The 25,547-nt window shown below is 42.1% G+C and overlaps 1 protein-coding gene across 1 annotated transcript in view; it reads right to left on the reverse strand.

Annotated features, from left to right (window-relative positions):
* Positions 1-18,616, reverse strand: part of wdtc1 (WD and tetratricopeptide repeats 1) — a 55,757-nt gene extending 37,141 nt beyond the window's left edge. The window contains exons 1-8 of the mRNA XM_084307977.1: positions 18,479-18,616; positions 17,655-17,794; positions 16,492-16,575; positions 16,310-16,356; positions 14,429-14,540; positions 13,697-13,884; positions 10,930-11,112; positions 6,712-6,806 (exon numbers count right to left, since the gene is read on the reverse strand). Coding sequence (XP_084164103.1) covers positions 6,712-6,806; positions 10,930-11,112; positions 13,697-13,884; positions 14,429-14,540; positions 16,310-16,356; positions 16,492-16,575; positions 17,655-17,720 — 775 coding nt within the window. The 5' untranslated portion in view covers positions 17,721-17,794; positions 18,479-18,616. The remainder of the gene's footprint in view (positions 1-6,711; positions 6,807-10,929; positions 11,113-13,696; positions 13,885-14,428; positions 14,541-16,309; positions 16,357-16,491; positions 16,576-17,654; positions 17,795-18,478) is intronic.
* Between the last annotated feature and the right edge of the window lie 6,931 nt (positions 18,617-25,547).

A 25,547-nucleotide genomic window follows, 5' to 3' on the forward strand; every position in this document is an offset into this window, starting at 1 on the left:
GTTTGGTTGGATGCACTTCAAGCTGCTTCCACATGGAGGCAAATTGTCTTTTTTGTAGTTGTGGGAACTACTTTTTCTGGCGGATGGTTTTTTCAATAAATCTTCGATTAATGTGTGTTTATTGTATAGAAATAAGGTTGGATGAATCTGGCAGTTGTATAAAAGCTTTACACCACTTGTAGTCGTGATTTGTGACCAATAAACCATGCCTAGGGGGGTCTAACGACCCTCGGCTGCGCCTCGGGCCTAACGACCACCCCTAGGCATGGTTTATTGGTCACAAACCACTCCTGCGCGTGATGTAATGCTTAAATAATGCAGATCTAGACTGAGAATCATTTCAGGAAGCGAGCTGGCATTTCTTTGCGGGGGCGTGGCCATGGTTCATCCAGCTAACTGAACTTAACCCTGCCCTCGATCAGGTTCAAACTTTCTGATCTGTTACCATGGCGATTTAGAAAATCCGACGTCGGGGAATGGAAATGTCTGGCTTAAGTCAAGCTATGCTGAAAATTATCCGGCTAACTCAGTTAGCCAGGTACGGGGAACGGGGCCCTGGACTATTCTGGCATACACAAAAACGTTGTCATTTTTCGGCCTATTTATGAATCGTTTTCAAATAAACGCTAGATTATCGATAGTATATGTGTACTTATGCACGCTATAGAAGCGATCTGAAAAGTATATTCTCTCATTTCCTGATTGATCGCGCGCGCGCACACACACACACACACACACACGCACACACACACGTTGATATATCTGTGAAAAAAGCTCTGATTATCCCAAGACTGGTAAAATAGATTCCTTACCTCAGATCAGATGTTACCCAAAAAGATTATTCCAATTCCTGATCGCCATTCCACATATCGATCGCGTTTATTGATTCAGCGTTGGGTGCTGGAAATACACAATCCACGCTGAGGGCCGGCGATCACTTGGTCTCTTCAGTTGGCTTGACGGAAAAAGTAAAATGAGGAAACTGCCCCGCCCCCTTCATCAGTCTAAACCAGCGCTTCCCAAAATGGGTCGTGGACCCGTTTTTATTGGGTCGCCAATAAAAAATAAAAAACAAAAGAATTAATATTCAATATATATATTTTTTTTAATAAAAAAGCTGTAGATGTGTTGATTCAGTTTGGCACCACATACTTATGTGAATCTGGGTTTTCTACTCTAGCATACCTGAAAAACAAATACAGAAACAGACTAAATGCTCAGCATGACCTCAGAATAGCACTTTCAAAAACCAAGCCCAGAATAGATCTGCTGGTTGAACACTTCAACCAGCCACATACCTCTCATGGGACTGAGGGAGGGGGTAAGAAATGGAGAGTTGAAAAAGGGGTGAGAAATAGAAGAACATGTTTGTTCATTTAAAAGTGTTACAAAATTGTATGTTATGAGGTGGTGAGCAACTTAACATTACACTCTGATTATTGCTGTGATGTACTTGTATAATTAAATAAATACATTTCATATACATTTGAAATTCATAGTTTGTGGTGTTCTTTATCAGTAGTTTATAAATGTATGTTATGGCAATTCATTTATTTTATCTACTTTTTCTCCCCATTTTTCTATTTTTCTCCCGTCCCCAATTTCGTATTGTCCAATTCTACCCTCCCCTGTCTCGAACGTTGCTAGATTATGCCTCCCACGAGCCGGCTGCAATGTGGACGACGCCTTGCATCACGAGGAGGCAGCCGTCACATCTTTTCACCTGCACAGCACAATCTCTCAGCGGCGAGGGTCTGCGTGGGAGGGACACGCCGCCCCTGTCGCTTCCTGATTCTACTGCGCAGGCGCACCAACCGACCTGTAGGAGTCACTGTCCACAACGTCCGATCCCCACCCATCAGCTTCCCACCCCCTAATACTGCCAATTGTATTAGTATGAACGACCAGCCAAGCTGGTAGCAACGCAGAGAGCTGGGCTCGAACCCAGCATATCCTGCGTTGGTGGCGAGCGCCTTGCCCACTGCGCCACCTAACCGCTCTGTTATGGCAATTCATGATGTATTTTTGTAAGTTTGGGTCCCGGGGAAACACCAAATTTCTCTTTTGGGTCTCGAGCTGAAAAAGAACCCCTGGTCTAAACTAATGGGGTGCAGTTACACAGGGAGAGACGATAGGGGGCGGTATCTTCCCAATTGAGCTCAGAGAGACTCTGCAACACTAGCGTGAGGCTCGATTGATGAAATATGAATTCAAATCACCAATAAATAAAAAAAACGACAAACAAACGCTATATAGCGTTGCCGGCACTCAACTGGCAGCATGAACTAACGACAAAACGCGCCGCTGGCATCCAAAGTGTTAATGTCCTTGTATACTATTGCTACTGTAATTTTGTATTTTATTTACTTGTATGCATGTACATAACCTGTTTTTGTTACAGCCTCCCTCAAAAGGCCATTGCTTTTTGGTCAGGCTGCTTTTGTATATAAGAATTTGTTCTTACTAGCTTGACTGGGTAAATAGATTAAATAAAATAGAATACAAATGTAAAAGCTAGTTTAAAAAGGTAGGTTTTTGTTTTTTTTTTAGGTGGAAGTCACTCCACCAAAGCCACGGCAGACTTTATTGTAGCAATGCATCCATTTACTGTAGCAACAATCCACGTATTGTTATTTTTATAAAAATGTATGTATATCGGTTTTTTTTTATCCACTTTTTCTCCTTATTTTTCTATTTTTCTCCCATCCCAATTTCGCCTCGCCAATTCTCCCTTCAATTCTCCCCTCCCCTGTCTCAAACGTTGCTAGACTATGCCTCCCACTGGTCGGCTGCAGTGAGGACCAAGCCTTGCATCACGTGTCCCCTCCGGTACACGAGGAGGCAGCTGTCGCATCTTTTCAGCTGAACAGCGCAATCTCTCAGTGGCGTGGGAGGCTCATGCTGCCCCCGATACTTCCTGATTCGATTCTGCTGTACAGGCGCACCAACCGACCTGTAGGAGTCGCTGTCCACAACGTCCAATCCCCACCCACTGGCTTTCCCACCCTCTAATACTGCCAATTGTATTAGTATGAACGACCGGCCAAGCCGGTAGCAACGGCGAGAGCTGGGCTCAATACCAGCATCTCCTGAAATTAATGTATATACTTGACCACATATTTTATTTCATAATTATATTATATTGTGCTTGTTTTAATTTTGTTTATATTCCATTTTATTCCACCTTTTTATTTTATTATCTGTCCGTTATTGTCTGTCCCGTCAACGTCGCACCGAAAATGACCAAATCAAATTCCTTGTATGTGATAACTACTTGGCAATACAGACCCGATTCTGATTCTGTCGGCAATGAATGAATTTACTGCGATAGCCCGTGTGTGGAAAAAAATTATTTGCGTGTGAAGTGGGTCACGCTATATACTTGGTAGTTGTAGTCTATCGTGCGATTAAATACCATGTCCCCGTCTGGTAGAGTCCATACATCCAACACCAAATCCCATAATTCCTAGCGAACATTCGAATCGAAACTGAATGTCAACTTCCTTTCAATAAGTTTAAGCCACTAATTTTGCTCTGCAAGAACAACGGAGCGGATATCAGTCCATCTTATGACAACCACGTCCGATGTGGAGAGATGATAAGAGACCATAGCCGGTGAAATTAAGTCGGACCTGGCAGTGATGATTGACACGGACACTTCTAACGTTCAACCGTGAGTAGCCCACTGGTGTTAGGACGTGAAATACTGTCTACTTAAATTTCCCTCCGGGGATCAATAAAGTATCAACCTATCTATCTAATAATGAGACGATATGCAAATAAGATAATACTAATTGTCACGGTTCCCCGTATGAAAGTGGCTTGCAACTTACTGCTGGTAAAATCACTGTTTATTTCTCGTTTTGCATAGTATTACATTAATCTTCTATAAACAATCAAAGTCCTACCGTAAGAGCTATGGCCTCATACGAGTCAATTAAACCTTTTTGATTACAGTCTTTCCTTCGAGCTAAGTTGAACTGAACATTTCACTGTCAAAAGCGCAAACAAGGTTGCGTCGCAACACGGTTTTCAAAATAAAGGTAACATAACAAATACCGTAGTAGGCCTCTCAATTCTTATAAAAAAAAGTCCCGGATATACTGTACATAAACATTAATTGGCATAGATCTCTATAAATGGCCCAACACATTGATCACTTTAGGCACACCCTGAAACCACTAACATCACAAATATGAAGCAGGTAAATACCCATAAAAATAATAAACCTTTCATGGGGTTATTTACAATAATAATAATTCATTTTATTTATAAAGCACTTTTCATTGTGAAACAAATGTATGCAGTTTCTTGTCCTGATTAATGCAATGGTGTGTGTGTGTGTGTTGTGATGATCTCATTCAAGGAGCACTACACAAGCGCGTGCACACACACAGTTGGTTGTTTTTGTTCTATTAGTGATTTACACACTTTCTCAGTTGGTTCATTATAAAAGATACAAACCTGAAAACAAATGCACTTAAATTTTAAATAAAAGGACCACAGTAATGAGGCAGGAGGAACATATTTTTTTGCACTATATAATGGTAAAATTGTTATTGAAAAATGTGCCCCTAAAAAATATTCTGTGCCCCTAAATTTCTCATTTAGGGGCAAGTGTGCCCCTAGTGAAAAAGCTTAGCGTACAGCCCTGTATACAGTGAGACGATACAGCGAGACCTTCAACCTTCTTCACGCCCTCTTCCCCGGTTCACGTATTTTTCAAGTTTTTTAAAATGTTTATTAATTTTTACACAATGGCTGCAATTCCCCTCCGTGACGACAGGTGGCAGCAGTGTAGATTAGAACGTTATCACAGGAAGTCAGACCGGAAAACGGTTGCGACCCGAAGAAGAGCGACTGGATAAAGGAGGGGTTTAGCACGAAATGTATTACTACGTTCGTGACGAGAAACACATCAGAGGTTGATCAAGTCACCAAAGCTGAAGTTAAAATGTCCATGCTTTGTGCAAAAGCCAACGTGGCCTTCAGTTTCTGCGACGATTTCAACCGGAGCGTAGCAGATATGTTCCCTGACTCTGCCTCTGCTCAGAAGTACTCGGCTGGGAAAACGAAAGCCACCAAAGCCATCAAAGGTAAGATGATGAATGAATGAAAACTTTATTTAACAGATTTAACAGATAATTGTATTAACAGATTGCAGAATGGGTACAATACAGTACGGCTCAATACACACAATTGTTAAGGGGATGCAGACCAGAGAAATACTTTCGTCTTGTTTACATCAGGGTCCCCTCCCCCATTTGGTGGCTTTGTTAACTAGCCACAGACTAGCTAGCAGCTAACGTTACTATTGAATAGACAATATACTCGCCTAGGTTTACCCTGCTTTCTGTTAAATGGCTGCTGTGAAAAGGATCTATAGATAAGACTGTTTTGCTAATATAAAAGACAATCAAATCTAATCACTGGACTCTTTTGCTCAACAGGTGCCATAGCTGTGGAGTTCGATGACGACATTACAAGCATAATGTAAAGCTCAGCCTTTTTCATTGTGCGACGATGCAAGAGACCCCCACAGGGGATGAAGTGGTATCCCCCATCCATTCCAGAGTGATAAATCAAATTAGATTAGATTAAAATGTATTGTCATTATACAGTACAACGAAGACATTTGGCATCCAACCAGAGTGCAAATGTAACAGTAAAGTGCAATAGTAATATACAATACTAATCAGATGTATGTACAGTACAGATCACTTTAAACAAAATGTCACTTTAAAGGAAGGAGGTATTGTATAGTTTAGATACATTAAGAGTTACAATTGTATATTGTAGTGTACATAGGAACCAGTTTTTTTGCACAATAAATGCAGGTGTGACCACCCACATTTCACTGTATGTATGTGACAAATAAACCTCTTGATTCTTCTTGAGTTGTAGTATTAATATGTAGCCTACAGTGATGAAGGTATAAAGACACTATGGTAATACATTGATTGATTGCTAACTTTAACAGATTGCAGAATGGGCACAATACAGTATACAGAAATTTCACGTTTTTTCACATGCCAATGTTGACAGCTATGAAGACGATACAGCGAGACGATACAGCGAGACGATGCAGTGAGACCATACAGCGAGACGATACAGTGAGACGATACAGCAAGACGATACAGCAAGACGATACAGCAAGACGATACAGCAAGACGATACAGCAAGATGATACAGTGAGATGATACAGCGAGACGATACAGTGAGACGATACAGCAAGACAATACAGCGAGACGATACAGTGAGACGATACAGCGAGACGATACAGCGAGACGATACAGCAAGACGATGCAGCGAGACGATACAGTGAGACAATACAGCGAGACGATACAGCGAGACGATACAGCAAGACGATGCAGCGAGACGATACAGTGAGACAATACAGCAAGACGATACAGTGAGATGATACAGTGAGACAATACAGCGAGACGATGCAGCGAGACGATACAGCAAGACGATGCAGCGAGACGATGCAGCGAGACGATACAGCAAGACGATGCAGCGAGACAATACAGCAAGACGATACAGTGAGATGATACAGTGAGACAATACAGCGAGACGATACAGCAAGACGATGCAGCGAGACGATACAGCAAGACGATGCAGCGAGACGATACAGCGAGACGATACAGCGAGACGATACAGCGAGACGATACAGCGAGACGATACAGTGAGATGATACAGCGAGACACACACCTGCGACGTAATACTGTCCCGCTCCGTCCGGGATGGGCTTTCGCCTGTCGCAGAACGTGTGCACCGCCGCCGACGAACTCTGACTCAAGGTCTTCCTGCACGGCGGAGAAAAACAAAATACATTTCCCCCTGTTACCAAAATAAAAGCTCAATCTGTGCTGGAAGACTTATAGAGACGCTGTGATGTGTACATGTAGTCCTGGCTCTATTGACGAGCTACAAAGCTCTACAGGTGCATCTCAATAAATTAGAATATTGAGGAAATATATCTGTTGCCTTCAGGCCACGCCGCATTGATTCATGCAAAAGGAGCCCTGACCAAGTATTGAGTGCATATACTTTTCAGTAGACATTTCTGTTATATATTTTTTTTTTCTTTTATTGGTCTTATGTAATATTCGAATGTTCTCAGATACTGAATTTTGGGTTTTCATTAGCTGTAAGCCATAATCATCAAAGGCTTGAAATATTTCATTGTGTGTGTAATGAATATATAATATTATGTTTTAAATTTAATTACTGAAATAAATAAACTTTTCCTTGATATTCTAATTTATTGAGATGCACCTGTATAACGAACCACCGTGGATTCTGAGGGTTTAAGTCAAAACGTGTCCCAACTAATGATTGCAAGTTGGCATCGATCACATTTGTGCCTCCCTCCCCAGTGATATGGACCCTATGCAATTTGCATACAGGCCAAACAGGTCCACTGATGATGCGGTCTCCCAAGTACTGCACAGCACCCTCTCTCACCTGGACCACCAGAAGGGGGGCTATGCGAGACTGTTGTTCATTGACTACAGCTCAGCGTTCAACACCATAGTCCCCACCAGACTGGTGGACAAGCTGATCGACTCAGTCGTAAAAAAGGTGAAGCAGCGCCTCTACCACCTGAGACAGTTAAGGAAGTTGGGAAGATACTCCAGTCCTTCTACTCCGAAGCTGTAGAGAGCATCTTGACTGGAAACATCACTGCCTGGTATGGCAACAGCACGGCACAGGACAAGAAGGCCCTACAGAGAGTGGTGCGCTCAGCCGAGCGTACCACGGGTATTGCACTACCAACCCTGCAGGTCCTATACAACAAGAGGTGCAAATCCAGAGCCTGCAGGATAATGAAAAACCCCCACCACCCCAACAACAGCCTGTTCATGCTGCTGCGGTCAGGCAAACACCTGCGAACACCAGTAACGAGGACAGAGAGACTTCGGCTCAGCTTCTTCCCCCAGGCCATCAGAGCCTTGAACACTGAACTCTCCACACATGAGCACACACACAACACACACACTGTACACCAGGGGTCTCAAACTCAATTTACCTGGGGGCCGCTGGAGGTAGAGTCTGGGTGAGGCTGGGCCGCATCAAATATTCCACAAAAAAAGGGTTTCAAGTATTCCAAATATGTATTAATACATCAACAAACTACCCCTTTGCCTCATCATAAAACCTCAAAAACACCAGCAACTGAGCATTCTCAGTGGTGTCAGTGGACTCATCCACAGCTATGGAAATGCACTGTGCATTTTTTGTTTCTATCACAGCCAGTATTTCAGTTATTCTGGTTGCTGTGCTATCTGAGGAGGATTTGCTTTTGTTTGCCTTCAAACATGGTCTCCATCACTTCAGTCATACATTATTTTATTATTTATGCATCAGAGAATGGCTTCTTGTGTTTAGCCAACACCCATGCCACTGAGTGAGCAGTGACACTTGGTTGCTTTTTATCGTTGTGACATAACTTTAACAATAATTCTGCTTGCAGCTTGATATTTTTGTTTTTGCAAAATGATTTACTGAATTATGTTTCTTTTTTGTATTATTTTTTGTGTGTAAATAATGTAATGTAAAAAGGGTAGGCAATTATAAGCCTCGGCTTCAGCCTACACCTTTTCGGTCATTTTTTTTTTTTAATTTTAATATTCTACTACTATGCTTTGTAAAAGAAGACTGAAATAAAATCATTCATCATCATCAAAGATTCAAGATTAAAAAAATAGACATGATAAAAAAAGTAATATGAATAAAATACAGTACTAAACGTAAGAAGTCAAAAGTAATAAGTAATACTATAAAGGACGACGGGATGGGAGGTGCAGAGAACATTTAGTCAGCGACTCAGTGCATGTGTGTGTGTGTTCCTGTGGGTTGCCCATCGCATGTGTGTGTGTCTGTTAATCTGATGACAAATAAAGACTTATACTTATATGATGATTTCATTCCATTTATTTTTGTGGTTCTTAGTGCTGAAAGGTTGCATCAAAATAACTGTGTTTTGTTTCGTATTGGCGTTTCAAATTGCCACTCTTCACAAGAGCTACCGTTTCTTGGCACATTGTGCTGGTTGGAGGGAGGATGAACGCATATTTTTCAGTCCATTCACCTTTGAATTGCAGCGATTTTCACAGTTGACTTTTATTTTACTAGCCATCTTTGAACATGCCATATTTTTCTACTAGCTGCCTGCTGGTAAAAATTATGCTACTCGCTACAGTACCTGCAGATTAGACTACCTGTAAATGCGCTGTCAACTCTCGCTCTGACGCCGACCCGTTGAAAGACAACACGCATTTCGTGAAGACCCGCCCTACTCTGCTCTGATTCGCAGACTGTGGGTGGGGGGGGGGGGTGCTGACGGGACGCTGAATATGATTGGACCAAAGCAGTAGACAGACACAGACAGTTGGAGCAGTGCAGAGGAGATAGCAGAGAATTTCGAGGTTACCTGCTATACGCACTGATGACAGGATATATTTCCTTCTACTTGGTATCACTCCGGAATAACGTTTCAACCACTAACGTTGCTGCCATGAGCCTGCGCTATGGTAGCCTACAAGTGATAAAATAAATAAAACGCCCAACTCGCGCAACGACTCGGCAACAAGTTGCGCGCGGGCCGCATTAACACTACACTTTGATGTCAAGTAGGGGGCCGCAAAATATCATCCAGCGGGCCGCAATTGGCCCGCGGGCCGCGAGTTTGAGACCCCTGCTGTACACGCTCACACACTAGCAGCCACTTTAACATGAGCACACACACACTCATGCTGCACACGCTCACACTTATGGACACTTTACAGAAGGAAAGGTCACTTTAAGAATAGTATAGTATAACTTGAGATTGTATAATATAGCATTGTATAGCAGTGTGTACATAAAGACCCAGTGCCTCATCCGTAGCTAACAGTGTATTGCACTACCATAGGACCTAGCATGTCCTACCATGCTCTGTAAATAACTCATGTACAGATACCGATATGCCCTACTTTGTTTACTTGTTTATTGCACAATGTTGCTCAATTGGTTGGATTCTTATTATATATTATTACTATTGTATTATGCACATCGTTGCGGGCAAGACCCCCCGCATTTCACTGTATACCTGTATGCTGTGAAAACTCTTGTATCTTGTATTGTGTTTCTGAAGGGATCGACAGAAAGCTCACTGAGGAGTCTCCACAAAGGCTGGTGGGGTGAAAATGAAAACACAGGCTGCTGCTGAAATGCGGTATAAAAGAAGATTCTCTCCGAAGTCTCCTTTCAAATCCACCACAGATCGCCAATAAGATCAGCACCTTGACCCGACAGGTTAACAGAGATAGCAATGTGTTTTATTGGCGACCGGTGGTGGCAGCACTGAGTGTTCGTCGAGCTTTCCAGAAGGCTCGGCTGGATCAGCCTTTGTGGAGACTCTGAGTTTTCCGTTGATCCCTTCGGAAACACAATGCAAACTTGCAATAATTAGTTAGAACAAGTTTTGACTTAACCCTCAGTAACGCACACAAAGCTCGTCAATAGAGCTAATGTAATCCGTGGCTCTTAAGAGTCCCCATGAAACGGCTAGCAGAATGCTATTTGTTTCCACATATTGTAGGTTTTTCTTGTAAAAACAGGAAGCTAGGGAGGGACTCGTCATGGATATTGATTGGCATTTATAGTAGCTGAATGTGCATTACGGTCTACCCATTAGCTAGCAAGCTAATGTTAGCAACATTAGTAACGTTAGCTAGCAAGCTAACATTGAACATTTGTTGTTCAATTTAGTTAAAGAGTGCTAGCTCAGTTACAATGTGCTGTAAATGTCATTCTAAATGTCTTCTTTTTCGTTTTCCAGGAAATTACAAACATCTATTTTGATTTCATGAGGCCTTTAACAGGAGTAGGATGAACTCAGCTCTACGAGATGGAAAACACAGCACACCTCCTGGGAACAGTTACCTGTGGTTGTGGATCATGCGGATGTCGTAGAGGCGTACGAAGGGCCCGTTGGCCCCTACCGCCAGGTAGTTGTTGTCCCTGGGGTTGACAGCCAGACACTTGGCCTCCACCAGCTGACCACAGAACTCCGTCAGGTCGATGAGCACCTGGGAGCGCTTACTGCTCTCCCTCAGGTCATACTGCCTGTGGAGGGGAGATCACACGGTGGCAGAGACAGTATGAGGACAGAGACAGTATGAGGACAGAGACAGTATGAGGACAGAGACAGTATGAGGACAGACAGTATGAGGACAGACAGTATGAGGACAGAGACAGTATGAGGACAGAGACAGTATGAGGACAGAGACAGTATGAGGACAGACAGTATGAGGACAGAGACAGTATGAGGACAGAGACAGTATGAGGACAGAGACAGTATGAGGACAGAGACAGTATGAGGACAGAGACAGTATGAGGACAGAGACAGTATGAGGACAGAGACAGTATGAGGACAGTAAAAATGTAATGGCACATAGGTTTGCGTCAGCTGTCATGAGTGGGTCAGTTGATTAAGCAGAGAACTCGATTGACTCTTAATAATAAACACCGTTAGAACTATCGGACTCTTAACACATTCCCTGCCATTGGTTATATCCATCAATATAGCCAGTCTGCCACCACTGTAAGCCTATGGAGATGTTCACCTTCTTTGCAGGGCTATAACTTTTTATTTTAATTTTTTATTTCCCTTTCTCCGATTTTCTGTTCTTCTCCCCGTCCAATTTAGTCGCCGTGCCAATTTCCCCCCCTCCCCTACCTGGCTGCTGTATGCATGTTCTCCTACGAGTCGGTACAAGGGAGTCCCGAAGCCGACCGCACGCTTCCTCCGATGCGTGCGGCGACTGCCAGTGACGTCTTTTCACTTGGCAGCGAGGACTCTCATTGGTGAAGTGTAACGCGTGGGAGGGCACGCTATCTCCACCAAGTCCTGCCCTCGCTGAGCAAGCGCCGAGACCTGACCTGTAGGCGTCGCTGTCCACAACGCCAGATTCCCACCCGCCAGCTTCCCCACCACCTAATACTGCCAATTGTATTAGTATGAACGACCAGCCAAGCTGGTAGCAATGTCGAGAGCTGGGCTCGAACCCAGCATCTCCTGCGTTGGTGACGAGCGCAATCTCCGCTACGCCACCTGACCGCCAGGGCTATAACTTTTTAAATTGTATTGCTAAATTGACATTACTATGGCCCATTCAACATCGATTATCTATCGTTCAGGATGTAGGAACGTTATACTTTTTCATTCATACAAAAATACCTTCTAGAATATAAGTATGTTTTTATCGTTTTCTGCAGTAATTCCTAGAACGTGAGTTATAGCCCTAAACGCATATATAGATTATCGATTGCCGTTTATTCCCTAGACACGCTATATTAAAAAATTCAACTGTATATGATCGTATATACGTTATGCGTCATCATGCGCGGAGGAAAGGGGGGGGGGGGGGGTCGTTTATAATTCCGTGATCGTCAGTAAATGCTTTATGTAGTATGGGTGATATATTGATCAGATGGTTTGCAGTGAAATGAATAAACAATTGGGCTGAAAATAACATCAGTGTCCTCTTACAGTGTGTCAAAGAGACTGGCGTGAAATATCCCAAGTATAGGATGTCGATCGCCTAGGTCCATTTCCGGTTTGTATGTCGCAATAAACGCCACAATCATATCGATTATTAAGTTTATAAAGCGATCCATATGTACTATAGTGTCTGTCGGGAGCCTTGCAACAATGTCTGATGGCCGGATGAATTTTATCGACGCACAGCCCCCACTTCCTGTTGTTCCGAGTGTAACTCGCCCGACCATGCACCAGGCGGCGGTATTGAGCCGTCGTTGTATTGAGCCGTAGGGTCCAGCTGCAGCGTCGGAGGTGTATATATGAATTATGAATGCCATGGCAAAAAAATGAAATATTGATCTCAATAACGCTGGACAGCGAGATCTGGCGGTCAAAGCATGGCGGGCAATAACGCTTTACAGCGTGGATGGCGGTGGATGTGTTAATAATAAACACTGTAAGGACTATCTGACTCTTAATAATAAACACTGCACGGACTCTGGTGCAGTGTGTGTTACTACGGTTTGGACCATGTGTCATCATCATCACTATTACTACCGATTTCATCCCGACACTCACTACTGCTACTGTTATCATTACTACTTTGCACTTTGTTCTATTATTATTACTACGGTGGTGTAGTGGTTAACACTGTCGCCTCACAGCTAGAAGCTCCTGGGTTCAATTCCAGATTGGGGACCAGGTTGCCAGTTACCCAGGTGGGGGGTATCTCCCGGGCCTTTCTGTTTGCATGTTCTCCCCAGTGCTCGCAAGGGTTTCCCCCTCCCGATAAGATAAACCCAATGGAAAAACATGCACAACAGATCGCTAACGCTGCCGCGTCCCTGACGAAGACAGACAGGAGCACTTGGATTGGTCCCCGGGGCGCGGCGCACACTGCAGCCCTGACGTCTGCTCCCGGCTGCCCTTGAGGGGGAAGGACGTCGGGATGGGAGGTGCAGAGAACATTTCATCAGCGACTCAGTGCAGTGTGTGTGTTCCTGTGGGTCGCCCATCGCATGTGTTAAAAAAAAATCTGCATGAGAGGAATAAAGACTTCTTCTTCTATCCCCCCCCCCCCCCCCCCCCCCATGCATGACACTTGAATATCCACGAGGGGATTAATACATCGACGATAAACAGAATCTTCTAAACGCTCCCACGGACCTGATGGTGCCGTCCTCCGCGGCGCTCCAGAAGGTGCTGGGCCACATGGGGGCGGTGGCGATCCGCTTCACTCGGTTGGCGTGGTCCGAGAACATGTGGATGGTCTCCTTGGCCGTCACGTCATGGACGTGGACCTTCGTGTCCGCCGCGCCCGTCACCAGGATCCTGTCTCCCGAGTGGGGGAGAAACTGTACGGGCGGACGAGAGCGACGGGGGGGGGGGGGGGGGGGGGGGGGGGTGAGGTGAACAAGCGGCGGAAACCGAATAGTTTATCGCAGGTTTCAACAAGTTTCATTTAAGACCTTTTCAATAATAATAAAATTTTTATTTAGTTTAGCACCTTTCGTACAAGAATCGCAGCCCAAAATAGACACAAAATAGACATAGGCATAACATGAGCATGATATTGGCATAATTATAGACAGGCAAAGGGTTTTAATAGATTTCCGTCATTCAAATCCATTTAAAAAAAGGATTGTAATAGATTTCCGTCATCAAAATCTATAATACCACTTAGAGCAAAATGTAATACCAATTTCACGACCATACTAGCAAAAAATAAACACGTGCACGCTAATTAGCATTTTTGCGCGTTCCATACAAACTCTCGCCAGAGGCACCAAGCTCCCAGTAGCCCCGCAAAACAACGACGACTTCAATACAAAAACATTTCATATATTTAATATTATTTCATCTCCCGACGACCGGGCTAAGCAGGTAATACCGTCGTACCTTCACGGAGAAGATGTTGGCCGCGTGGCCCGTGTGCATGGTGGTCAGCTTCTTGTGTTTGAAGGGGTCCCAGATGATGGCATGTTGGTCGTCTGACCCCGAGGCCAGCAGACTGAACAGGAAGAGAGAGAATGATGTGAAGACTCTCTAGTGTGACATGTATTGGTCCACTTATTGTATCCACTTGATTCATTATACAATAGCAATAAATCAGAATTGAGCACTAAGTCAAGTCAAGTCAAGTCAGTTTTATTTGTATAGCACGTTTACAAATGACTAACAGCCAAACCAAAGTGCTTCACAACATGATAAAAAACACATACAATGCAATAAAAATACACTAGAAAAGAGGTAGAGTACAGTACATATAGGAAAGCAAGGGCAAAGTGCAATAAAAGAGACAAGAAAGTTTGATAAAAAATGCAGAGTGACAGCTGACGTCATGTATAGATGCTGGGCTAGCTCTGGTCAAAGGCCAGGGAGAAGAGATGTGTTTTGAGCAAGGATTTAAAAACCTCTAGGCTCTGGGCAGATCTTATGTGGGGGAGGCTGTTCCAGAGTCTGGGGGCAGCAGCAGCAAAGGCTCTATCTCCCCTGGTTTTTAGCCTGGTCCTAGGCACCTCCAGCAGCAGCTGGTCAGCAGACCTTAAGGCTCTGGATGGGGTGAGGTGATGTAGGAGCTCAGCTAGATACAGTGGAGCCAGCCTGTGTAGTGCTTTAAAAACAGTCAGTAAAAGTTTAAAATCAATACGGAAACGGACGGGGAGCCAGTGGAGAGAAGCCAGAACTGGTGTAATGTGGTCACGTTTCCTGGTACCGGAAAGCAGGCGGGCAGCCGCATTTTGTACCAGTTGCAGGCGACGAAGCAGCAACTGGTCAATGCCGATATACAACGCATTGCAGTAATCCGTTGACACTAAGGCCTGCAGTGTCAACGTAGCCTAAATATCATACTAAGGTTTGGTATAATATTAAGGTTTTCCACAGACCGCCAGAGGCACCAGCAGCTTTATAGATCTATAGGTCGGTTGACAAAATTCCCCACCTTCTAGCGGTCACAGTTTTCACCCGGCTAGGCTAGGAGGCTGAAATTTAACATGGAGGTCCAGTGTGTGCGTGTGTGTGTGTGTGTTCATGCCAAATTGGCTAAATGGGATGGCAATGGGAGTGGCAATGGAAGAAGCCTATCGTAAAAAAAAGTCGCATAACTTCCAAATGTATTCACAGATTTGCACAAGGTTTTGTGGAAAGGTTGGTCATGCCGAAGTGGGAGTGGCCTATAACCAAAAAGGAGTGGGAGTGGCTTATAACAAAAAAGAGGAGTGAGAGTGGCCTATAACAAAAAAGAGGAGTGGCCTATAACAAAAAGGTGCATAACGTCCAAGTGGATTCAGGTAACATGGTCAAACTTTATGTAAAGCTTGATCATGGAGCAAGGACAACATATGCCCCTGTGTGTGTGTGTGCAGATGCATGCACTTACATGTTCGCAGCAATTGCAAATTTGCACTTGTTTTACATTTTAAAGCTGATCGGCAGCTGGTTTTGCACACTATGTGCACTTTTCAACGATGCAAGGCTGGGAACACTACTTGGTAGGCCAAAACAATCCGATTGGTTGCCAAGATTCAGCATGAAATTCTGATTAAAGCTGCTGGTGCCTCTGGCAGTCTGTGGAAACATTTAGTTGCCGAGAGTTGAGAAAGTGATGCAGAGCTATGTTCTATTTCAACTGGACATGTAAGGTCACTTTAGCTCATTTCTCTGAAATTGCCTACCCCACCTTTAACCAGATATCCAGACAACGAGAGGCCCTGTGCACATGGGCCTTATTCTAGAGCTTCGGCAATGAAAGTGGAACTTGGTTTCAGCTAGACTTACTCTCCGCTCTCATTCCACTCGAGGCAATTCACACACCCGGTATGACCCTGTTAACACAAGTGATATCAATTGTCAGAAATGTTCGCCACAGATACAGACAGTAACACTCGCTCACACTCATTATTTGTCTCTCTCTCTCTCTCCCTCTCTTTTTCAAACACACACGCAAAATTGCCAATTACCTGAAGCTCAGCTTCCAGTCCCAGTCTCTTGATGAATGGGTCAGTCACATGATAGGACCTCTGGAAAGCCAACGATTTCTTGTCCTGATGACAACAATCAAAGCCTCCATCATCTCCACATAAAAAAAACACCTCCTATTGCATCGCTGTGCCTGATCATGTTTTTAACATAAATGGCTCGAAGACAGTGGTTGCCTGTTGCTTTAGCGAGTCATAATCATGATTAATGCCTGAAAACCAGCAGAATCACCTTCTCTCAAAGTCACATGCACAAAATTCCATCTCTTATAATGGATTAATTTTGATGGATACATTTTTTTTTTAATCCACTTTTTCTCCCATTTTCTATATTTTTCTCCCATCCCAATTTCATATCATCCAATTCAACCCTCCCCTGTCACGAACGCTGTTTCTTGCCTCCCACAAGCCGGCTGCAATGTGGACTAAGTCATACATAGCACAAGTCCCCTCCGGTACTTGAGGTAACAGCAGTCGCATCTTTTCACCTGCGCAGCTCGATCTCTCAGTGGCGAGGAGTAACGCGTGGGAGGCTCACACTGCCCCCGACACTTCCTGATTCCACTGCGCAGGCGCACCAACCGACCTGTAGGAGTCGATGTCCACAACGCCCGATCCCCACCCATCAGTTTCCCACCCCCTAATACGGCCAATGTGTATTAGTATGAACGACCAGCTAAACTGAAAGCAATGTGGAGCGCTGGGCTCGAGCAGGCGAGCCCAGCGTCTCTGCATTTGTGGCGAGCGCCTTGCCCACTACGCCACGTAGCCGCCCTACCTGATCATGTTTTTAACATAAATGGCTCGGAGACAGTGGTTGCCTGTTGCTTTAGCAGCGAGTCATAATCCTGATTAATGCCTGAAAACCAGCAGAATCACCTTCTCTCAAAGTCACATGCACAAAATTCCATCTCTTATAATGGATTAATTTTGATGGATACATTTCATGGAAGCATATAGGCCTACAATAATAAATGTATTTCTCTTTGGATGGCAGTTAGCAATCAACCATAATCCAAACCATGTACTTATCAGGGAGACAGAAAGTGAATGAGGGAGATGCAACAGCATAGCAAGAGCCAGGATTCAAAGCCCATGCAGTTGTGTGCAGTTTACAAGGTTGAAGTGTTACCACCAGGACTCACCCTGATCTGCCTGTGCAGAATGCCTCTGGTGATATTGACAGCAGACATGACCTCGCCACAAATCATACAGCAGGGTCCGGGGGCGGAGGGGGTCCAGGGGTCAGAGCTCAGGTGACATTACTCTGTCTTCTGGGAATAGGCTGCAATATGAATGAAAACTGTATTTAACATATTGCAGAATTGGTACAATACAGTACGGCTCAATATACACACAATTGTTAAGGGGATGCATTGATTGATTGAAAACTTTATTAACAGATTGCAGAATGGGTACAATACAGTAACAGTACAGCTCAATACAAACTGCTAAGAGGATGAAGACCAGAAAAAGACTTTCGTCTTGTTTACATAAGGGTCCTCCATTTTCAATTAATCAAGACATTTATATGGTACTTTGAAATATTGGTTTCAAGACCAATGTGAACTACCTTGGGTGTTTTGATTGATTGAAAACAGATTGCAGAATGGGTACAAGTTCAACACAGTACGGCTCAATACACACAACTGTTAAGGGGATGCAGACCAGTATTAGCTCGTGTTAGCCAGCGACAACACAGACAATGCGACCTAAGTTACCCCTGAATGGCTAGCTAACTCAAGGTATATCTACCATGCATGTGTTCAACCGGACAACGGACGTTTAAGCACATAACTAGTAAGTACACTGATAGTGGCTCTGCTTGAGACGTTAGCTGCCTGTGTAGTCAGGCCTTCGTTAACGCATTATAGCTAGCGTTACTAGCTAGCTAGCTAAACACAAACAACAAATGACTCAAATGGTAGACTCGGGCGGTGGTCATTTGCGACTTGCGTAAGAAACTCACCAAGTCTACTTGAAATAGAGAGGATGTTGTCAACAAATCACCATATAATACACGTGAAATATCCCATAATATGTGACTTGTTGACACGGTTCTCGGCTGTATTCCTCCTCTGAGCAGAACAGAACCCTCCTCCCACACACACAGAGAGCACATCCAGCTACGTGAAGAGAGTAATCACCCGGTAGCTTTGAGGGTCTGCTACGTGTAAAAACGTGCGTATGATTCTCCGTGAATCGCAAGGCTGGATTTGTTATGTCGTAACTGTTAACAGTTAAATGACAGGTAGCGAACATAAGTAACATTTTACTATTATATAGCTGTTAAGGAAATAAAAACGTTATATAATAATAATAATAATAATAATAATAATAATAATAATAATAATAATAATAATAATAATAATAATAATAATAATAATAATAATAATAATAATAATAATAATAATAATAATAATAATAATAATAATAATAATAATAATAATAATAATAATAATAATAATAATTAATAAAAAGAATAATCAAATTAAAAAAGCACTATTTTTTAAATGATAAAGTACTCTTTTTAAGTAATAAAATAAAATGATAATAATAAATAATTAATAAAATAAATAATAAAATAAAAATAAAAAAGTACTATTTTTTTTGTGTGTGGCTCCACTTGCACAATCTGAAAGTAGCCACTTCCGGCTGACTTCCGGTTGCCAATGGCACTTCCTGTCCCATCCAAATACATTGGTTTTAGCTACTTTTCTCCCCTTATTTAAACAACTTTGTCGTCACAGAGAGGCAATGAAACGTTTGTATTATTATAGTATAGAATGTATTTAATAAGCAAACGTTTGTCAGCAGGGTTTTTGGGCTGTATTTCATGTAAAAACGTTTACTGTTAGTTTCCTTGCTCAGCCAGCATTAGCCAACAGAAGCTAGTGGTTAAACAGGCCGGATTAGCTTTGAGCTAACTATCTTTCCCGACCCATGTATTCATTCCATTCTAAACATAACGTTAGTTTACAAAACATGACCCGTCTATATAACGTTGAGGAACAAATTATATAGACGGGTAATGTTTTGAACAACTAACGTTACGTTTAGAATGGAATGCATCGGCAAAGATCCGTTAGCTCAAAGCTATTCCGGCCAGTTTATCAACTTCCTGTCATTTAGAAATATGATTTTATAGTGAAAATCATTACCAAAACGTCCGGAAAAACCTAACGGGAGCATTATAGACGGTCATACAAATGTACAAATGCTATAAGGTGGCAAGAAATGCACTATAAACAATACTTTGCGGCGTCGTTTCTTGCGCTAGCCTCTTGTTAGCCAGCATTAGCCTTAATAGCTTTGAGCTAAGGATCTTTGCCGATGCATAAAGTATTGTTTATAGTGCATTTCTTGCCACCTTATAGCATTTGTACATTTGTATGACCGTCTATAATGTTCCCGTTAGGTTTTTCCGGACGTTTTGGTAATGATTTTCACTATAAAATCATATTTCTAAATGACAGGAAGTTGATAAACTGGCCGGAATAGCTTTGAGCTAACTATCTTTCCCGACCCATGTATTCATTCCATTCTAAACGTAACGTTAGTTGTTCAAAACATTACCTGTCTATATAATTTGTTCCTCAACGTTATATAGACAGGTCATGTTTTATAAACTAACGTTATGTTTAGAATGGAATGAATACATGGGTCGGGAAAGATAGTTAGCTCAAAGCTATTCCGGCCAGTTTATCAACTTCCTGTCATTTAGAAATATGATTTTATAGTGAAAATCATTACCAAAACGTCCGGAAAAACCTAACGGGAGCATTATAGACGGTCATACAAATGTACAAATGCTATAAGGTGGCAAGAAATGCACTATAAACAATACTTTATGCATCGGCAAAGATCCTTAGCTCAAAGCTATTAAGGCTAATGCTGGCTAACAAGAGGCTAGCGCAAGAAACGACGCCGCAAAGTATTGTTTATAGTGCATTTCTTGCCACCTTATAGCATTTGTACATTTGTATGACCGTATATAATGCTCCCGTTAGGTTTTTCCGGACGTTTTGGTAATGATTTTCACTATAAAATCATATTTCTAAATGACAGGAAGTTGATAAACTGGCCGGAATAGCTTTGAGCTAACGGATCTTTGCCGATGCATTCCATTCTAAACGTAACGTTAGTTGTTCAAAACATTACCCGTCTATATAATTTGTTCCTCAACGTTATATAGACGGGTCATGTTTTTTAAACTAACGTTATGTTTAGAATGGAATGAATACATGGGTCGGGAAAGATAGTTAGCTCAAAGCTAATCCGGCCTGTTTAACCACTAGCTTCTGTTAGCTAATGCTGGCTGAGCAAGGAAACTAACAGTAAACGTTTTTACATGAAATACAGCCCAAAAACCCTGCTGACAAACATTTGCTTATTAAATACATTCTATACTATAATAATACAAACGTTTCATTGCCTCTCTGTGACGACAAAGTTGTTTAAATAAGGGGAGAAAAGTAGCTAAAACCAATGTATTTGGATGGGACAGGAAGTGCCATTGGCAACCGGAAGTCAGCCGGAAATGGCTACTTTGAGATTGTGCAAGTGGAGAATTGAGAGTTGAGTCGCACACATCACAGATTGTACTGGGCGGGACTTTGAATTTGCAGCTTTTCAAGTTTCAAGTTTCTTTATTAGTTGTCATATAGAAATACAGAATACTTTTATATGAAATGCTTCTTTCTGTTTTGCTCCTGAGAGTGTGCTAGATAAAAAGATAAGTATAAAATAGAAAGTCAAGTACGTAAACAAGTGTAAACAAAAGAGAAAAGGTAACTGAGTTCCACAGTACAGTACAGTACAATGCAGGAATGTGATGAGGTACAACTTAGCTTGTGGTGCCACCTTGTGGTGGTAAGGTGCAATGAGGTATCAGTTTTGAGTTGTGTGCAAATCTCAACAAAAAAATATACCAATAAATATAAAGTGTGTTAAAGTGTCTAAAGTGGGTAATGTGGGTGCTACATTTACATTTAGTCATTTAGCTGACGCTTTTATCCAAAGCGACTACAGTGAGTTGTTTATTAAAGTGAGTGTGTACGTGTGGATGTGTGCTGTGTGTATTTGATGGTTTGTTTTAGCTAACTCAAGGTCTTAAGTGCGTTCGTTTAAACAGTTGAGAGTGCTGTTGTGTCACTTGACTGGACGGGGCAGTGACCAATCTGCCTTACATCAGAGATCATTTGACATTATATCATAGATTACTCTTGTTTTCTACTACTTCTACTACTACTACTGTATATTTGAATACCGTTTATGTCACAAATGTATCGGTACTAAATACCTATATGTCCCTATGCCATAAATGTCATGTATGTTGTGTATGTCATAAATGTCTATATGAATTGAAAATGGGGGACCCTGATGGAAACAAGACAAACGTCTTTCTCAGGTCTGCAACCCCTTAACAATTGTGTGTATTGAGCCGTACTGTATTGTACCCATTCTGTTAAATAAAGTTTTCATTCATTCATTCTTTTGTCATATATATATTACCTAAAAAATAAAAATAAAATAAAAAAGAACTATAGAAAATAAAAATAATTTATTCATGATGTGCAAGTCGCACTGTAACATACCGGTCAACCCTCCCGTATTTCTTCTCTCCTGCCATCCTCCGTTAAAATATTTTATATATCCGTGACGACCGGTGGTAGCAGTGTAGATTAGAACGTTGGCAAAAAAAATAGACTGGAAGACAGTCAAGTGGGGTTGTTCCCGGAGAGCTCACTCTCGGCCGTGGTTTCTCAGTGTATAATAATGTATGGTGCTCTCCCTTTGATTGATTGATTGAAAAGTTTATTAACAGATTGCAGAATGGGTACAGTACAGTACAGCTCAATACATACAATTGTTAAGGGGATGCAGACCAGAGAAAGACTTTCGTCTTGTTTACATCAGGGTCCCCCATTTTCAATTCATCATAACATATATGACACACACGACATACAGATAGACAGTACTGCTACATCTATACATTTATGACATATCAGATTTGCAAATACAGTACTGTTTGTGATACAAAAGTGTCCAGAAAAGGAGTGTATATACATTTGGCGTAGAAACTGTACATTAAAGCTGGGAACGAGGTTACTCAACATGCGAGTAGGGGTGAGACAACACCATTCTTTAGTCCAAATAATACCCTACTTTATACTATATTATTGTCATCCGTTTAATGTAAAGTCAGTCTTACATTGGCACTGCTTTAACGTTGCATTTACCCATAATCCATTGCTGTATTAGACCCATGTGCCAGTATAACTTTTGTAAAGTAATGAAGCTCAAATGTAAAGTTAATCAATACACTATGAAACAATATCTTTATCTATATCACATGTCAAAACTACTTTAATAAAACAAGATTTCCGTTTTTCATTTCTACTCATTCATCCAAAACAAGACAGCAATTCTACTTCTGCATGCACCGGGAGAATTGAGCTCATAGCACAGATTTGGAGTTGATAGAATGGACATTGCTGTTCTTAGGAAATGTTGCACATGGTGGAAATAATGGAAATTAACATGTCTAACATTAACATTTAGTGTATGTTTAAAGTTGATACATTGAGGCATCAGGCATGGTAGTATTTCACTTTATATTACAGCAGTATCCGTTTTTAACATTACAATTAGTGTCTGACACTATAGACATATGTTAAAAATCAAAGTCAACTTTGTCATTTTCCAATTTGTGCAAGACATACAGAAAAATTTAATTACGTGCCCCCCTTCCCATGGTGTATATAGAAAGAGACAATAAACACAAAAGTAACATAGGACACAATATACAACACAATATGTACAATATAAACAGTACCTACAATTAAATTAATTAATTAAATAAGAGGTAAAAGAGAACTTAGTGTAAATATTCCTTAATTTGTGTCAATGTTATAAAAATCCTATTGTATTCAACAAATTAATTATGATGAATGAATGAATGAATGAATGAATGAATGAATGAATGAATGAATGAATGAATGAAAACTTTATTTAACAGATTGCAGAATGGGTACAATACAGTACGGCTCAATACACACAATTGTTAAGGGGATGCAGACCAGAGAAAGACGTTTGTCTTGTTTACATCAGGGTCCCCCATTTTCAATTCATAGTGACATTTATGACATACACAACATACATGACATTGATTGATTGATTGATTGATTGATTGAAAAGTTTATTAACAGATTGCAGAATGGGTACAGTACAGTACAGCTCAATACATACAATTGTTAAGGGGATGCAGACCAGAGAAAGACTTTCGTCTTGTTTACATCAGGGTCCCCCATTTTCAATTCATCATATGACACACAAGACATACAGATAGACAGTACTGCTACATATTTTTTTTTTATTCACTTTTTCTCCCATTTTCTATTTTTCTCCCATCCCAATTTCGTATCGTCCAATTCAACCCTCCCCTGTCTCGAACGCTGTTTCATGCCTCCCACAAGCCGGCTGCAATGTGGACGAAGCCATACATAGCACGAGTCCCCTCCGATACTTGAGGTAGCAGCCGTCACATCTTTTCACCTGCACAGCGCGATCTTTCAGCGTCAGGGGTCTGCGCTTTTGGAGGGATGCCAAAAGGGGGGGGGGGGCACTGTACACTGTACATTGGAATACTGACAAAGCCATACTTGGTCATTTACTGTACAACTGGGTTAGGACATTTGTAGGGGCCAGTTTCGAATTGCAGTCTCTCGTAGGTGTTTTTTGAGAGTGTTTTTGAAAGTGGGTAGTGATTCACATTCCTTTACATCATGACATTTATGGCATAGGGACATACATGACATACAGGTATATAGTACTGTTACATTTGTGACATATATGATATGCAAATATACAGTACTGTTACCCATAGATCCTGACAGAGAGTATATACATATGATGGGGAGGAGAATGTACATTAGGAGGGGGTGGGTGGGTGGGGAGAGAAATATACATACGGTGGGGAGAGAATATACGGTGGGGAGGAGACTGTACATTCGGAGGGGGTGGGTGGGTGGGAGAGAAATATAGATACGGTGGGGAGAGAATATATACATACGGTGGGGAGGAGACTGTCTATTAGGAGGGGGTGGGGGGGTTTGGACATTTACGGTGGCCAGTTTCTAATTGCAGCCTCCCGTAGGTGCTCTTTTAGAGCGGTTTTGAATGTGGGTATATGGATTCACATTCCTTTACGCTTTGGGTAGGGCGTTCCACATTGATGTGGCATAATTGCGAAACGTGTTTAGTCCCTTGTTTGAGCCGAATCTGGGTTTAACATGATTTGTTGAGCTTCCTCTGGTGTTGTGGTCGTGGTATTCACTGACCTTTGGGAAGTATTTTGACATGTACATGGGTACCTTAGTCGTATAGTGTATCTTGTAGACCAGGCCCATTGCAAGTTGCTGTACTCTGTCGTCTACTCTAAGCCATCCTAGGTTGTCAAAGTGGGCAGGGGTGAGGTGGGTTCTAGGGGTAAGGTCAAGTAGAAGTCTGACCAGTTTGTTTTGTGATGTTTGTATTGTAATCTTGTTTTTAGCGCCTTTGAGGTGCTTTGGTACCATGAGGTGCAAGCATAGTCATAGTACCCTTGAATGAGTGCTCCTGCCAGAGTCTTCAGGGTATTCTTGTTTACCAGAGAGGAGATCCGGTACAAGAATCTAGTTTGTTGGTTGACTTTTTTTATTACCTTGGATGCCATTTTGTCACAGGAAAGATTTGCCTCTAGGATGGACCCTAGGTATGTAATTTCATCTTTCCTTGTGACAATATTGTTACCCACTGTAACTGAGAAGCCGTTCTTGTCAGAGACCAGCAGGGCTGAGTCGTCCGTGAACAAGAACAAGTTGCAGTCACAAGCTGACGACATGTCATTTGCACAAATTAGGAACAGTAGCGGTCCTAGTATGCTTCCTTGTCAGGGTTTCCCATTAATTACCTAGACTGTGGCGGCCCGCCACAGTTGTATAATGGACAAAAAATAATGTAATAAAAAAAAAACTATATATATATTATTATTATTA

The sequence above is a fragment of the Notolepis coatsorum genome (assembly GCF_963971535.1).
Source record: "Notolepis coatsorum genome assembly, chromosome: 2".
NCBI classification, from domain to species: Eukaryota; Metazoa; Chordata; class Actinopteri; order Aulopiformes; family Paralepididae; genus Notolepis; species Notolepis coatsorum.